This window comes from Lissotriton vulgaris, chromosome 3_1 (genome assembly GCF_964263255.1).
Source record: "Lissotriton vulgaris chromosome 3_1, aLisVul1.2, whole genome shotgun sequence".
Lineage (NCBI taxonomy): Eukaryota > Metazoa > Chordata > Amphibia > Caudata > Salamandridae > Lissotriton > Lissotriton vulgaris.
In genome coordinates this window covers 590,781,330-590,798,872 of record NC_141689.1, presented here as the reverse complement: position 1 = coordinate 590,798,872, position 17,543 = coordinate 590,781,330, and the positions used below count along the sequence as shown (strand labels likewise).

The following is a 17,543-nucleotide window of genomic DNA, read 5'->3' as shown; positions in this document are numbered from 1 at the left end:
CAGTCTAGAGCAACCAGACCAGCGGTGTAGATTTCAAGGATCGTCGTCTAGGAGGCCACTAGCCAGCCGGCAAGTGACCAGACAACGCGTCGAGCAGCAATCAAGCAAAAGGGCCCCACGCAGATCTCCTGGATGCTGGAGGGCTGATCTTCTGTGCAGGAGCTGCTCGGGGCTGGGGCTTCTCAATCCCCAACGCACTTCGTCGAGGATGCCTCTGAAGTCGTGCTGGAAGCGAAGTGCAGTTTCTTCAAGATGGCCGGTCCCACGTGTCTCGTCGCACCTACGGATCTCAGCTGTGCTGCAGATGTGAGTTGAGGTCGGAGAGGTCTGGAAGTCCGGGTCTCGCCGGGCTCTGAAGTCTGGATCCACCAGGGAAGACGACAAAGTGAACCGCTGGGACGCTTCATGGTGCCTGCTTGTGCAGGGTGGTCACTCCTTGGCCACAAGGGAGATTTCTTCAGTCTTCTGTGGAGCAGAACGTTGAAGTCCAGAGTTTCTTCTTGTAAAGTTTCAAGTCAGGATTAATCTAATTTGGAATGGGACCAGCTCCTACCTTTATTCTCCTAAAGGGGGCTGTACTATCACTAGGTCCCTCCTATGGGTGGGACCAGGAAGGGGGGTGTTACACCCCCTATCCTTTGTCCGGTTTCGCACAAGAGCTGGGGCTGGAGTGCCCCAGCAACTGGTTTGAGCCGGTGTATGCACAGGGCACCTTGTGTGCCCCAGGCATGTCTCATTCCTTTCAGGCCTGTCCTACCCAATACACAAAATCCTATCTGGGGTGGTGCTAGCACCTCCCAAGGCAGGAAACCCTTTGTCCAGGCCTCCCTCGCTGGATGGACTCCCAGCAGCAGGAGGTCAGACTTGTGTCTGTGGTGGCAGCATCCATTTTGTGATGCTGAGGCTTAACCGGGGTTCACAGTTACATGCATGTCGTGTCCCTCTAAAAGGGTGGAATGCTACCCCCGTCGCCAGAATTGGCGAGGGGGTAGTATTCCAATTCGTATGACACCTTACTCGACATGTTTTGATAATGCTATGACAAAGTTAGCAATAACCGCGAGGATTATAATGCACTTAAGAGTATATGGTATAGCGTTATTATGGAAACAGCTAAAGGACTTGGTTCCGAAAGCTACAGACAGGCTCAGCCCATGCTAGAGCACCATCTCACATAATTCCAAGCACTCTGCCTCCAGGATTGTTAAGGCCTGCCATAGGAGTGACTTATAGGAGTATATGTGTCCATTTTAGGTTTAGATATAGGTATACTATAGCTAAAGCAAAGGGTGATTAGACCACCTTGCCCCAGCTGATTGATGAGCCAGTTGTGTCAGATTTGCATGGCCAGCCAGGGGTAAAATTACAGCCAGGGGTGGAATAATACATGTTGCAGCCCCTGGTAGGCCTTGGGTTCACTTATGTCCTGGGTGCCTATGGTACACTGTACTAGGACTTACAAGAGTGACCCAATACCAATTGGTAAATGCACCTAAAGTACATGGATGTCAATTTTAACAGAGAGAGCAGGAAGCCTGGGGTCCTGAATAGCAGGATCCCAGGCCAACTGTGTCGAAAACCAGCAAAACACTAGGCAAAAAGTTGGGGGCAACCATAGTCAGATATCCACCTTCCTACAAACTGCAGCACTAGGCTGGCAGAAGAGAAAATCTTCTTCTCAAAGTTTTCCAGCCACTTGGATTCCCTGTCCAGGGGTACAGAAGGGAATGCGCCGGGGGACGTAGATTCTTGGACTACCAAGCTTGAGGGGGTTAAGAAAAGTGGGTCCCTCGGTTCGGGCCATGGCGGCAGGCGATCGTCCTATTCACATGAGCTTCTGTGCTGGTTTGGGCCATGTCCCCAGAAGGACCTCTGTCATAGCCTCATTGAAAGGCAGTAGGGGTTCCGAGCTCGAAACCCCAGGCTGCAGGACCTCTGTCAAGACATTAGTCTTGATCGCCACAGTGGAAAGCTGTAGGTCAAGGAACTCCACTTCTCCACACATCACCATGGCAAAAGTTGCTCCCTCCTCCGTAGCCAGGGTAGGAGGGGAAAACATGCCAGAATCTGGGGAGGTGTACAGACCACTGGCGTCACCCAATTCCTCATATCAGTCCCAGGTCCGGCTTAGGTGGAATTTCTAAGGGGTCCGGCTCACCCTCCCAATCCTCTTCCTCCATTCCTGCCCCTTCAGATTAGGGCAGAAAAAACAACATGGAACCGTACGGCTCTCTCAGCGCTGGTCTTGGCGTCGGTGGACCGGCTATGTGTCGTTGCAAATGAGGATCAGGAGGCACCGCCGGCGCCAAGAGCGTCGGACACAACGCAGGGGAAGGTCGCTAGGGAGGTGCGACCGGCATTGGTCCTGACCCGGGAAATGGTCTGCCTGGAGGCTATGGAGCCGGGGCCCGAGCCGCCAGCGCGAGAACCACAGGGGGCCCTCCATCATCTGAGCCTGCGGGCCCAAAGGCTCGCTGGCAGGGTCAGGCAGCCCAAATATGACACACATGGTGTCTGAAGATTCCTTAAGTTGGGCAGGGTTCGCTCCCAGCCCCGGAAAGGAAGGGAAACGCGAAGCAGGGCCTTGAGCGCCGAGGTTCCTCCTCATGAGACGGGTGGCACAAACTTCTTGTGCTTTTTGTGGTGCCTCTTACCTGACTTAGATGAAGAGGACTTTGAATCGCCATTGCGGTGCTCGGACCTTCCTCTCGACCGAGATAGAGACCGGTGAGGCAACCTTTGCGGTGCTGGATGCCGGGCCGCAAGAAGCTTTAGGGATCGCTCTCTCAAAGCCTTCGGCGCCATGGCCTGCCAGTCGGAGCACGACTTGGAGTCGTGGTCGCATTCCAGACACCACAGACAAAACCAAATGGGGGTCTGTAACCGACCTGGCGTAGTGACAGGTGCTGCACAGTTTGAACACTGAGGGGGTCTTACTTAACATCCTAACGCGCCAGAGTCAACAAAAGTCGAAAAAAGTGTCAAAAATGACAGAGGTGTAGCTCTCTTCAACGGAACAGCACTGACTGGCGTGGAAAGAAAAGAACTGATGTCAGAGCACCGGAGTCGCGTTTATATTGACGAAGCGGATGTAATGACGAACACGCCGCCAACGTCAAGCGGCGTCAACTGATGCCACCTACCGGCGGGCAGGGTACTGGTATGAAAAATCTTCCGGCTCCAGCCTGATGCCTGGAAGTTCAAAGGTAAGCAATATGCGGCTAGACGTCTCTATAAGATTGTCCAGGCAGTACTGTTTGGTGAATGTAGGCAGCGATGCTCATGCTTCTGCCTGGCAGATGTCCAGGACCGAAACTTCTTGTGCTAACACAGTGGTCGCAGCCTTTGCTGTGGTGGAATGAGCATGCACATTGCTTCTCGGCCAATGAGTAGCTGGATGCAAAGCATGATCCATCCGGAGATGGTTCTCTTTTGCACAGCATTTTCTTTCTTGGCTTTGACATATCCCTCGTAGAGTTCATCGTACACCTGGAAAAGTTTGCGAGGTCCAGGTGGAAGGACAATGCTTCTTATGGGTCCAGTCGGTGGAGTGTCTCCTTTTCTTTAGAGGGATGAGGCAGGGCGTAAACCGTAGGCAAAGTGAGGACTGGCCTACGTGAAGAGGGGAGACTACTTTTGGCAAGAAGGATACGCAAGTCCTAAGGACTAGCTTGTCTGAGAAGAAAGACACATATGTAGGATGAGATGACAGCGCCTGCAGATCGCCGACCCTGCTGGCAGATTAACTTTTCACTAAGAATACTGTCTTGATGGTAAGGAGCCTAAGGGTGCAGGTATGAAGAGCGTAAAAGGGGCGCACATCAGAAAAGAAAAATTAAGGTCCCATTCAGACATTACAAATGGACTCTGAATAAACATGTTGGAGACCATAAAGGAACCTATTTACAATAGGGGACTTGAGGAGGAAAGGTTGATCTGGCAGTCGCAGGAAAGCGGAAATGGCAGATAACTAACGCGTTAAGATGCCGAGTGCAGAGCTCTCCTGGGCAAAGGTAAGGATAAACAACAAAACCTGAGAAAGGGCGACAGATAAAGGATCAATCTATTTCTCAGCACACCATGCCACAAATGTATTCCAATGGCCAGCATATACTATCATGGTGGAGGTAACGTGGGTCTGCTAAAAGAACATTGCAGACTTTGGGTGGAAAGTCTAAAGCGGTCAACTGTCGCCACTCAATATCCATGCATGAAGGCGGACCGTTGACCGGTTCGAGTATAGAACCCTTACCTGCTGCTGCGACACAAGATCCTCCCGAAGGGGCAGCCTGACCGATGGCCATGTTCAACAGCGCGGGATATCCAACTCTCCGAGCCAAGTCCAGCATCACAAGAATGACTTGGGTCCCTTGTAAGAAAGTGGCTCTTTATATACTGGACCAAAGTAAGGTACAGTGTGCACAGAGTCCACAGTCCCAGGAGGTTTGGCAGAGGATAAAGTTTAATAAAACCTTACTCGCTAAAGTGGTAGTTTGGTCGAGCAGTAAGGCAGTATCAGAGGACAGTGTAGAGGATTTGTTTTACACCCTCAGTCAGCAAATGGTCTCACACACTCAAGAACTGAACTCCAGGCCAATGGTTTGTAAAATATATATATAGTTGTTTTATTTTAGAACCAACAATGGGTATCAAAATATACTTTCTCAGAATGAGTTACTTTAAATACTTTTCAAATTTTGATTACAATAGTTACAGTTGTTGTAATAGGCAACATAATTCCAAACACAATATGACATTGAGCTCAATGGGAATTTCTAGTTAAAAGCAATTAATTACTTAATGGATTACTTTTCTAACCACAGGACTGGATCATAGATTCAGTCATGGGATATCTCCTGTATACAGTTGTGTAAAAGCGTTTTGGTTACAGTTGTGATTTTTAAGGAATATTATTGTATTTTCAAAGTTGACACTAAAAACTTTTCACATAAAATCACCAATGTTATGCTATGGGAGGAAGTTCACTTAGCAGGTAAGTAGTGTTGTCGCTTTTTTTCTTACTCAGTGTTGGGTCCTGGATCCAGCACTGGTGCAACTCCTGTAACCAATTGAAAGAATGCATTTATGTCCTACAGGCGATTTTTAACGAATATTTTTAAGTTTAAAAAATCTAAACTTTTTCAGCAAAAACCAGGCATTGTTATCCTATGGAAGGAAATTCAAGTTACCGGTAAGTACAGTTAGAATTACTTTTCAGGGTCAGTGCTGGGCACCAAGATCCAGCACTGGGATCTCTCCTGATAACAGGTGAGTATTTTCGTTTTCGTGATTCGGCTGATTTTAGATTAAAAAATTTAAGTTTACACCAGAATTTCCAAGTGAAACTAGTCAATGTTAGTCTATGGAAGGAAAGTGAGTTATCTGCTTTTGGGTAAGCACTAGAATGGAAGTGTTAAGGTTATGGGCATAGACTCAGGGGTCTCCCGGGGTCAGGTAGGTACAGTTGTTACACCCTCAGCGGCACAGGGGCAGCCGGGTGCAGAGAGAGTTAGGCCCAATGTCAGCCTATGGGTGGCAGGGGGGCTTTGGTTGGTGGCTGCTGGCAAGCAGGCCACACAGCTTTGGGAGCTGGCTCCTGGTCACTTGCTTAGGGAAAATGGGGAAGTAGATTACCCTCGGCTGGTTGCGGTTGTAGGGTCCCTTGCTGTGAGGCTGCAGGGGTCGTCTGGGTCGTCGAGGAGGGTATTTGGGCACTAGATTCCAGGTCACAATCGCCGGGGGATGTCCTCAGGGTCTTTGTCCACTCAGGCACAGGCTGGGCTCGGCGGGTGCAGAGTGTGCTGGATTCGTGGTTCTTGCCTGGAACCAGGGTATTGCTGTTTGAGCAGAACCACTGCTCATAGGAGTCACAGTCTTTATGTTCAAGGCAGGCAGGTCCTCCGGGGTTTTCAAGGTTGCTGTCTGCAGGAGACGCCAGGATTTAGCAGGAGCAGGTTCAAGGATCAACAGGCCTGTAGGTCTGGGGCCAAGTCAGTTGGTGTTGTCATCTTTTTAGCAGCTGCACAGCAGGTCTTCTGCATCTTGATCTTCTTTCTTGTTTTCAAATCGGGATCTGAGGAAGGAAGGTTCAGGGTGCCCCTAAATACTAAATTTAGGGGCGCTACAGGTAGAGTAAGGGCAGGGACCAATGGGTCCCTGTCCTGGGGTGAGTACACCCCCTATCCTTCTCCTCTCCTGTGGGAAGGGGGCAGGAGCCTATCTCTGATTGGGCAGGGATCCCAATCCTCAAGATGGCCGGAGCCCAGGGTTGTGCTTTACCTCGCCTCTCCCACTTGAGGGGTGGAGTTGGCACAGGCTGGCACACCCCCTTTACTAACGTAGGGTTTTCCGCCAGTCTTCCTGCCAGAGTGGGGGTCAGAACCAGTGGGGGCCAGTTGCTGAGTACAGCAAGTGGCCTGGAGAAGCTCACAAAGGCGGCATGCCTTTGAAGCTTCCCCTGCCCATCCTGGGGGGGAGACCTAGCACCTCGTCCAGGACGTGCATTGTTGCAGGTCCAGGAGAGCGGATGGCTCTCTACCCAGGGGTCCAGCAACATGTCTGCTGTGTGGCAGCCTAGGCAGCCTCTCAGCCCAGACGTGGATTGTAGGTTAGGTTCAAGGGGTAACTCTAAGTTGCCCTCTGTCGTGAATTTGGCATTAAATCCCACACTGGCATCAGTGTGGGTTTAATGTGCTGAAAAGTTTGATATCATACTCCTCAGTCTTCAGTGAAGCCATCATGGTGCTGAGGAGTTCGTACTGACAACCTCCCAGCACCATATACTCTTAACGGCAGCAGTGCACGAACAGTGCACAGGAATGGCCCTGGGTACAGTAGGGGCACAGGGCTCATGCACCTGTGCCCACACCACTGGCATAGTGCACCCAGCTAGAGGGGTGACTGATGGATGCCAGGGCAGTGTGTTTGGGGGCATGGCACACAGGGATGTGTGCCATGTCGACTCTTTGTTTAGTTCTGCACCAAGAAACACAGCCTGCAAAGGCAGGGTGTGGGTGTCAGGGTACAGTGGCCCTAAGGGTGGCACAACGGCCCCCCCGCGGCGGGATGCCTGGCTTTCACCTTGGAGATGCCCAGTACGGGTTATCTCACAGGGAAAAGCCAGGACGGGTTCCCAAGGCAAGCGCCGAGATGCCCTAGGGTAAGTCGAGAGCTATATAAGAACACACATACATACATACATAATGCGTGCTTCAGCCCTTCGGGGTCTTCTCTGGTCACAAGGCCCTGGGTACAAAGGGTACCATTTACCAGGGGCTAACAGGCGGGCAGAGATGCCAATTGGGTTTCAGTTTTAACACAGTTTTAGGGAAGGAACACAGGCCCTGGGCACCTGGTTGGCAGGAGCCCAGGAGAAACTCAAAGCACATCAGCAATTCAGCAAAAAGAGGGGCCATATCAATCAAGAAAGATGGCACTTTCTCACAACGGCCCAGCAATTGACGCAGGTCTTGGTGTTGTGGTCAAACTCAAGGCACCTGAAGCAGAAGGTGTAGTGACAGGCGCCGCAGAGCTTGAAGCCAGCCTTCCTTATAGACTTCCCTGCAAAACCAGGAGATCAATCTCACAAAATGTTGACCAAAAGTAGAGAGAAAAAAAGACAGTCAAAAAATGACAGGGGTAGCTCTCTCAAGATCTGCAGGGACTGGTACGGAAAGAAAAGAACTGATGTCAGCGTGCTAGGGTGACACCTATTTAGGCACTGCGCACATCACTTATGGCGCCGACAACGTCACATGGAGCCAAACACCACCACCCGCTGGCCTGCAGAGGCAATGCTCACGAAAAATATCGTAAGGGGAAAATTCTATGGTAAGGAATCTGTGGCTAGAAGTCTATATCAGATACAGGAATCAAGGACTGGGGGAGAATGGAGGAGATATTCTCGTTTTTCAAAGTACTGGCAGGCCTGCACGTTACCCCTTGCATAAGGGATAGGGTGTTAATGTCACTTGTCTCAACGTAACAAGAGTGCCCTAAATGGTCTTAAAGATCTTTGTTACTCTGCTGAGAATGTGATGAGCATTTATCAAATCAGGTGGGAAATGTCCAGTGTTGGTCGTTTAACGGGAGAGAAAGCACAAGAACCATGTAACTGGAAGTCTACTGCCATTTTAGACTTTTGGGGCAACATTTCTCTCTGCTTTCAAGAATGGAAGTACAAGTTGTATCTGGCACAGACGATTCTAGCCGAAGATTCCTTAACGTAGAATATCCCCCAGGCGTGAGACTGGACACGGAACACTTTCATGCATAGCATCTCTGCTTGCTGGCGTGACGTCAGCGAGGTCACATAAGCCCCACCCCAGCGCGCTGACGTCAGTTTGCTTTGGAGAACTTTTCCGCGCCACAACGCGGAGACATCACAACAAAACTGAGGAGAGCATGGGAACAGTGTGCGAAAACCAGAGAACAAATGGAGCGAAATAAAAGGCGAGGGACACCACTCGATGGTCCAAAGGCACCAGAAGGCGACAACAGCCGGCCAGAGCAGAAAAGAAGCAGAGCACCACACTAAGGACAACTTGCGCAAGTCAAGGCGAAAACACCGGGTGGCAGCAAGCCACCAGAAGGCCAGAGCAGCAGGGCCATAGCAAGAAAGCGCCAAGCACCACTCAGTGGAACCACCCGGCAAGCCAAGGCTAGAGCCATCCTGAAGGCACAAGCATGTGAAAGCGCCTCAACAGAAAAGGAGAGAGAGAGAAAAAGATGAAGAAAGTCCGCAACTACAACCACAAGGGGAAGGGTCACAACCACGGGACAGAGGAGCAAAAGTAACCCAACCCCAGATCACCTTGCCAAAGAAGGGCATACCTCCTGAAAGGAGGAGGAGTCAAGAACAGGGAATCCATCCGCGGACCACAGTGCCATCTGAAGGAAACAAAAGGCCAAGGACAGGTAAAAAAAAAAACCCTCGACGAAGACCATGTGGGGATCAGAATCCCCAACAACAGAGGAAAAGAGCAAGGTAGGCCCCCACGCTGAACAGAAACCAGCTGGAGTGAGCCTGACCGGAAGAATACGAAGAGGATAGCCACAGAAGACAAGGTACCCAGAGGGAGGCAACTACAGAAACCCAAGCAGAAGGTCCTCACAGAAACGGGGAGGAAGGGTGGGTCGTGACGGAATCTGCAGCTAGAACCGTCTCTACCAGATACATCGTTACCAAAGGTAAGTAACTTGTATATCTGATAGAGACGACTAGTCGCAGATTCCTTAACGTATAATAGATACCCTAGCCATACCCAAAGGGAAAGAGGGTCTTTGAAAGGACCCACCAGCCTGGACTCAACTTAGGGCCCGAGGGGATGAGTCAAGTGGACAGGGAACAGAGCCCTGCCCCCCCAGGCAAAAAGAGCCCCCTCATCTAGAAGACCACCAGTCCCAGAGGGGATGCAGGAAGATGAGCAAGAGTCGCCCGCCCTCCCCCAGTAGGAGGGAACAAGGACAAGGCGAAGGGAGGCCAGAGAACTCAGAGCCCCGTCAAAGTACCAAGGATCTCCACCAGAAGTCCCAGAGGCATAGGCAAAGCAGAGGAGCCCAAGAAAGAAGAGCTACCCACAGACTCCAAGGAGAAGAGGTAGAACCAAGGCAAGCCCCCTCCCCATGGCAGAGAGGGAAATGCAGTCTGCAAAAGCGGGCCCCTGGTAAAGGGGTGGAGGGGAAGACAGACGGGATCATGTGGCGCAGGGCTGTGGCGGTGAAGGTGTTGGGGCACCTGGTCCTCGTGGCGGGCCGCCCCCAAGCCCCCAAAAGCGAAATGTGGAGCGAAGCCTCGAAGGGGAGAGCAGCTCCCGACCACCAGAACCTTGATGGAGGACCTCCAGAAGATGATCCGTGGGGAAATGGGCAGCCGGATCGCCCATGCGCTAGATTCCCGCTGCCGTGGAAACAGCCCGAGCAAAGGCAGCACAAGCCTCCGTGGGACCCCGAGGTGGGGAAAGCAGTTCTTCTGTGGGCGATGGCTGCAAGCTAAGGTCCCACCAGTCCCACTGGAGGAAGGAAAGGCCGAGTCCAGAAAGGGGGGAAAGGGACCGAGGAATGGGGAACCGGAGGCAAAGACTGTGGTCACGGCGACGGCGAGGACCACCCTTAGACAACACCGGGGAAAAAGACACGACGCGGCGACCCATCTCCAGAGAAACTGAAACCATCAACCGCCGAACCTCTGGGAAGGAGGGGTCGTCCGAAGACGAATCAACAACCCGACGCTGGCCTGCCGCCTAAGAGTCTGGGGGCAGGTCAATGGCGACCGGCGCCGAAGGTGACACCGGAACGACCTCCGCCACAACGCGTGACGCAGGGGACCGCTGTTGGGCCGGAGCGGCTAAGGAACGGCGGTGTAAAGGTGTCATCCCGACCCCCACCAAGGCAGCCGCCTGCGAGGAGAGACTAGGGGGGCTCAAGGACATGACCCGACCCCTAGCCGGCCCCTGCAGTGCCGCCAGGGCCAGCAACCGCCGGCACCCGAGCGATGCCACCTTGGCCTCGGACAAGGCTGCCGTATAGCCCAGAGGACAGAGGGGGACACGCCCTTAGCCCTGGCAACCTAGTGCGACACCGCAGGGGTTTGCAACGAGGCAGAGGCGCAGTGGTCCAAAGGAGGGAACCCCGAAGGGTCGCACCCCGACGGCACAACATCCTGCAAACCTGGAGCCGAACCTGTCGGCGCTGGAGCCGCCGGCGACGCAGCAGAAGTCCCTGCACGCAGCGAGGGATCCACAGACATCCCAGGAGGAGACGGAGGAGCCAACGAGGCCTGCAAGGCTGCCGCATAGGCCTCCATCTGGGCTCTGGTCTCCCCCCGCGCTAAGAAACGGCGGCTAGGGTGGCGGCGTGAGGGCCGCACCACCCGCGGAGAACCCATGCCCCCAAAAGGCTGGGGACCGGCCCTCGGGGACAAACTGCAACACTTACCAACAGGTGAGCAATGCTCTTGCAGCCTGGGAGAAGGACGATGTCGGAGACGCAGTCCCCGGTTCTTGAGCGCGCAAAAGAAGAAAACTGACATCCGGGGACCGGGTGGGGCTTTTGTGACCTCGCTGATGTCACGCCCGTGGCGAACATCGGGCAGAGTCGCGTGGCAACTATCGCCGGCGCTCAGAGATGCTGGGCAAGAAAGTTTTCCGGGTCCAGTCTCACGCCTGGGGGACATTCTACGTTAAGGAATCTGCGGTCAGTAGTCTCTATCAAATGATTTCTTTCAAATTCAAATATTTCAAATGTTTCGAAAATTTCAGTTCCAATATTTAGATACTTACCATTTAGTGACAACCCGGACACCTTATTTTTGACTGGCAGTGCATCAATCACCACATACAGTGGATACGGATGCCCATGATAGATAATGTGCCAGTTTAGGCACATAGTATATATTAAGATGTATTACCTATCTACATATATTCCACTTATCAACATTCCTAAAGAAATGCTTATTACCTCACACTTGAATTGCCATCCATAATTTTTGCATCTATTGGCGTGGGAAGGAGGCACTCTAATGAGGCTTAGAAAATATTTGAAATAAGTGAAGTACAATAAGTCCCTGTTATGTCGACTTCAGATGGGCTCAATGATAGAATGGGTTTCTTTAGTAATCCACACATGGCTCTCCATAAAATATCATCAACTAGTGCTGAAAGAACATTCAGGATAATGAAAACTGGTAAGCATATACTGGTCTTAAAAAAGGCTTATACAGCTTAGGGGTTTTGCCGTGGGTGAATCATTAAAGGAAATCTAAGGGTGTTCAAAGCTTAGTTATTATACTTAAGTCAATCTGGAAGCAGCTACATTTACAAGCTTGTTTTTTTATGCGGATTTGTTGTCGTCCAAGATTTTTTTTTTAAAGTCTAGAGGCGCCCCTTAAATTATGAAAATCAGCACTTTCCAAACCTTTCATCATGAGTCTATTAAGCTTCCCTCCCAAACTCCTACAAAAGCCAACTAATTAAAAAAACATGATTTTAGGAAATCTTTAAGGTACCAATACTTACGCAGATCGGGATCTTTGTTTCTTTTGGTTTTGTTGCTAAGACTTATTTCAAATCTGTTGAAATCAGCGGAGAGGTCACTAGAGAAAGACAGAAGAGCATACTGCCATAAATCTTTTTTTCTCAAATAATGCAGAATACTTATTTCAACTGTTCGGATTTTCTAGCATCGCAAACATTATAAACATTTAGAATGGAGATCAGTTGCTAATACTCTTCTCCCTTACATTTATTCAAATGTCCTTTTACGCCACTAAGTCATAACAATTTTACAGAGTAGTACAGGTTTATGGATGGAGATAAGAAGTGAACCTCATTATATTTATATAGCTGTGGTTGCGCGTAAACCTTGCAGTAATGTTTCAAGGCACTGTTGAGCAGGCTTAATACAATAGTATAGAAAAATGCAAAAGTATAAAAAAATATATCACTGCAATAAGGCACCAATAAGCATCGATGAATACTCTGAAGAAAATCTCCATCAAAATGCAATCCAATAAATTAATTCCACCCAACCTACTTCCAGGAAGACTAAATAAAAACTCGATTTCAACTACCCCTTAGATACCCAGAAAAAAATGAAAAATAAATCTATGAAAATTTGAAAAGAAAACATTTGTTCAATTCTTTACGGAAACAAAAAAGGGTTTGACTGGCCAATAACTACACACTTTTCTGAAAGAGGAGTAAAATAAAAACTGAACAGGCAATTATATTCAGCAACAGTGGAAACATACAAGTAACTATCCACCATGATATCGATTTGAATTCCACAAACATAGAAGGATCAATCATAATACAGACGGTCATAAATAATTTGGATGAGGGATATTAACAAGAGTGAGGACAAACCCAGGGGATAGAATTCCAGTAGGGGTTCTCAAAATGATCTATTACATTGTCTGCCCTTATATCTCTTGGTAAAGAGTACTAAGAAATTGAAAAATCTTAAGCTGAATAGAAAGATAATATCTGAGACTGCGTAACATTTCTCATTGAGAGTATGCGGAAAAAACATTCCCAATCATCACATAGTGCCAAACATAGAATGTCCTCTCTGCATTTGGAGAAGAGTTGCATTACATTTATACAGCCAGGTAACACAAGTGTATAAACCTGACCAGTAAGGTGGCAACCATAACATAAGAAAACTGTCACTTTCATCTGCATAAAAAAGGTACATTTGACAACCGTCAAAACTCATAGCACTCTTACTTTAGAAAGCTGGTGCCTGGGAAAATGTCTGGCCTGCTATCCCTTGGCTGATGAGACAACTTTAGGACGTAGGATAAAACATGTACCTACTACTATGTAGTTTGGATTTTATTAAAATAAACCAGCATAACTCTGTGAATTGTATAATTAAATTGGTTGACTTTCTGAAGTCTGAATTGATGAACTTCATAAAATACTTATGATGTCCAAATGATATGACACAAAGTTGGCAGGAAAAGCAAATCTTAAATGACCTTTTGCAATGCAATAAACCTTTAGCGCCTAAACCCAATATGTGCTTCAAGTCACATTATCCCTCCTGGAAAAAAGACTAGTGAGGTCTGCTGAGCTAGTTGGTTGGGATAAATAAGTTGCCAGCAAGGGTTGAATCTCATGCTCAAAGGGCCCTGCTCAGTGTTGAAGCTGGAGTAGGGCGGTCGTCCTCGAATCTGGGGAACTGGGTTCTAGTCTCGGCAACGACGCTGAACATCCTGTGATTCTGGGCAAATCACTTAAACTCCCCATGTCTAACAAAAAAAATGAATGTGTCCTCGTGTAACGCAACTGGCACTATGTAAAGCGCTCTGATACTCGATTTGGGTCAAGTTCGCACTATATAAAACTCTGTAAAAAACTATATATATATATATATATATATATTTAAAACATCCACTTCCAGAACCTCAGCAAAATTAAGCCACCGGAAACAGTTGTACATGGTTCCATTATGTCCTCTCAAAACAGGTAGCCCACCAAGTATAACGAGGTGACTCACTGAAGACCAAGCTGTTCAATGAGGTAGTAATCAGTAGCAGCGAGTTGCCTCCCTCTGCCACTGCCAACAACTGCTTGATGTAGCAGGACATGAAGAATCCTCTGTAGATGACTTTGCAGCTTGAACAGAGCCGCTGCTGGGGCAACTAGTAAAATGGGTGGGGCAGTTTAGGGTAGGAGGCATAGAGCAAACAAATTCCCTGGGACACCAATGTTTGAAGAGATTATTGTAGGAAGATGCCCCTTTTTTTTTTACATGGCCACCCCCACTTTTTGCCCACTGTTACTTATGTTCTTGACTGGATGTGCAATGCGTCCCTGCTAAAGAGAACTCTGTGCTAGTGCTCTTTCCCTAAAAACTGCAACATGTGTTCAACTGTAAACCAAGTGACAAGGACTTTAGCACCCTGTCAAGTACCTGATAAATGGTACCTATGGTAACTAGAGCATGGGTACTAAAGAGGGCCTCAATGGGCTGCAGCATTATGCCACTCAAAGGGACATCTTCCCACAAAATCAGGATACAGAGTGCCACTGCAGGAGATGTGAGGGCACAAGCCGTTCTGAAAAAAACAACACTGCACACTACCTGTGTGCAATGCCCAAATACACTGCATGTCTTATACAGGGGTGGGTCCCCCATGTGGGCGGAGGAGCATCACCCCACTGCTTTCTCGCTCTGCGAGAAGCAAAAACATCAAATGGTATAAATACCATTTGATGTTTCTTCTTCTCACACTGTGAGAAAGCAGAAGAATGGTTTGGTTGAAGGCGGGAGGGCGGGTCGGAGAGGAGTGGCTAACCCAATGCTGTGGGCGCTGACTGCTTGGTCGGCCCCAGGGCCGACCAAACCAGCCATGCACACTCTCCCTTTTTTCCATGTAAGATGCACGCAGCTTGCATGGAGAAAACAGCCTTCCCATAGACGCCTGTGCCTTGGGCGCCCCAGCCAATCACAAAGCTGCCATTACAGCGTTGTGATTGGCTTAGGGAAGGGAGGCTGCCTGTGGCTGCTTCCGATACAACGCGGGACCTGACCGCAGAAGGAAAGTTTTTTTTAAATATAAAATTACACCCCCGCGCGACCCCCGCCACTCCCCACCCGTGAATCATGCTGACCGCTACTGGTCTTATATGTAAGTCACCCCTACAGCAATGCCTTAGAGCCCGAAGGCAGAATGCATTATAATACATGAGAGGGCATATCTGCATGAGCAGGTATGCCCCTGTGATACTTAGTGCCATTACTAGGGCATAGCAAGTGATCAGGCAGCCATGTTAAAGGCATGTACTGGGCACTGGTCATTACGAGTTACCCAACTACATAATGGCTGAACTGAAAATAATGTTGTTTGGTATCAAAAATCTTGTTTTAATAAATCAGACTTATTTTGACATGCACCCAGAGGGCACCTTAGAGGTGCCCCCGGAAACACCTACTAGTCCTCTAGTGTGCTGGCTGACTGGTATCATACAGCCTGCAACCACATACAAGTTTCTGACCTCATGTAAGTGAGAGCCCAAGCTTTCAGAGGCTACAACAATTGCAAGCTCAGTAGGAAGGTGTTCACACTTCCTCTAGCATGATGGCTAGTTATTCAGCATATCAAGGCCAGAGGCTTCAAAGCCTCTGCTGCCTTTGATATGCGACTGTGGCTTCCCCCCAGACCTAGGGCCCATTAGGCAGGAAATTAGTCAGGCATGTTGCACTTCCAGGCTGGGCACACTCCTAAGGTGGGCCTCCTGAACTGGACAGCCGAGAAAGGGTTTCACCATTTTGAATTTGGTGAAACTAAGAACCTAGGGCCTGGATTATACCCACTCTCCACAGGAAGTGGTTGTACAGGGGGTCCATATACAAAAACAGAAGAGGGACCCTGAACCAGAACCTAAGAGAAGGATACAGGAGGGGAACAACCCACCAGGGAAGTAATTATAAGTAACAACATGAAAGGGAGGTTCCCAAAACTAAAACGGACCAGTAGGTTCCGAAATTAACAATTGCCCACAGAAAAGCTGATAATCTTTAAAATTATTTTATTTTCATTTTTACTTATAAAAAGTTCATAATTTCAGTGAATCACACAACATGTATAATAGATATAGCGTTAGCCCAGAACTCAAAGGAACATTAAAAACATTTCTGCAGACTCATTCATCCACGCAAGAACATAGCAGTCATACTCATACAGCAAAACATTCATGTAAGTATCAACAACTAAGCAAAAAAACACCCAGACTCTCATCAGTCGCCGACGCGCGTTTCGGAAATGCCACAGTGGGGAACTCCTTCATCAGGGCGCCAGTCGTTTAGTTTATTGCAGCCATACAGGTCCCTCAAGACTATCAAAGTGAATAGAGGAATCCCAATTTCAAAACTTTCTGGGCAGACAGCTTCTTAATACAGCAAATCAAAAGCAAAGAGCAAGGCAGAGTCCAGCTAGATACCGGTGGTCACAGTGAGGAAGTAATTTGCACACATATGTAGATCTCTGTGTAGATAGATGAATAATACTGTAGGAAGACGAGAGAACACAGAGGTCCTGGTCTCGAAGAATCAGATTCCAAAAAAAAGGGGGGATTACGTATGTAGCGATATCCTAAAGTTTCTCGGTTGTTCGTTTTAAAATGTAGCATTAACAAAGGCCGCTTCCGTTCCCTTATCTAGTATCGCAGCATGTCGGTATATTTAGAAAAGCTTTCCTAAAGTCTCCTGCCAGTTAGAAATACGGTGATGGATGGATCTCTCTGCTTCAATAATTTAGGCTAGATAAACAGGGAGCAGGCATCTTTGAGACCTTCTTGGTGCGGAGCCTGTTCTAAGCGGTCGTTTTTTTCGATCCCTGCGTCTCTATATGCCAAGAAGGTCTAAAAGATGCCTGCTCGCTGTTTATCTTTAGGAGACTTTGGCCGTTAAACCAAATTGGAGGAGTAGGTGTAACATGGTCTGAGTGTGTTGTAAACACTTTTAGTTTGTGCTGGCTTTGATGAGCCAGTCGTCTAGGTACCGAAAACATGAATTTGGTGTCTCCTGAGATGAGCTGTCACTACTGCTAGACATTTTGTAAACACTCTGGGAGCAGTAGTTACTCCGAATGGGAGTACTTCCAACTGATAGTGTTTGCCTGCCATCCCAAATCTGAGATATTTGCGATGAGCTGGATTATTAGGAATGTGAAAATATGCGTTTTTTAAAGTCTAGTGTGGACATAAAATCGCCTTTCTGTAGAAGTGGGAAAACCTGTTGAAGCGTTACCATATGGAAATGTTTTGACAGTATGTACTGGTTTAACTCTCTGAGATCCTAAATTGGTCTTAACACCTTGGCTGCCAGGCGTTTTCCCCCCCTGTGCTGGAAATTGCCATTTTGCTGGTGTCATGACGAGCTCAGCTCGTCATCAGCACAGCTCAACTGTGCATCATGACGAGCTGAGCTCGTCATGAGCATCGAAAGGGTTAATGATCCGTCCTTTTTGGGGATCAGGAAATATAGAGAGTAAACTACTAAACCTTGGTATTGGTGGACAAGGTTGTCCTTGCTTT

General features: G+C 48.7%; 1 protein-coding gene across 2 annotated transcripts in view; it reads right to left on the bottom strand.

Annotated features, from left to right (window-relative positions):
* The window catches only part of RASA1 (RAS p21 protein activator 1), a 926,777-nt gene that overhangs the window by 560,647 nt on the left and 348,587 nt on the right, over positions 1 to 17,543 (bottom strand). For both annotated transcript variants that reach the window (XM_086960862.1, XM_086960861.1), the window contains exon 15: positions 12,015 to 12,091. In XM_086960862.1, the coding sequence (XP_086816988.1) occupies positions 12,015 to 12,091 (77 nt within the window). The remainder of the gene's footprint in view (positions 1 to 12,014; positions 12,092 to 17,543) is intronic.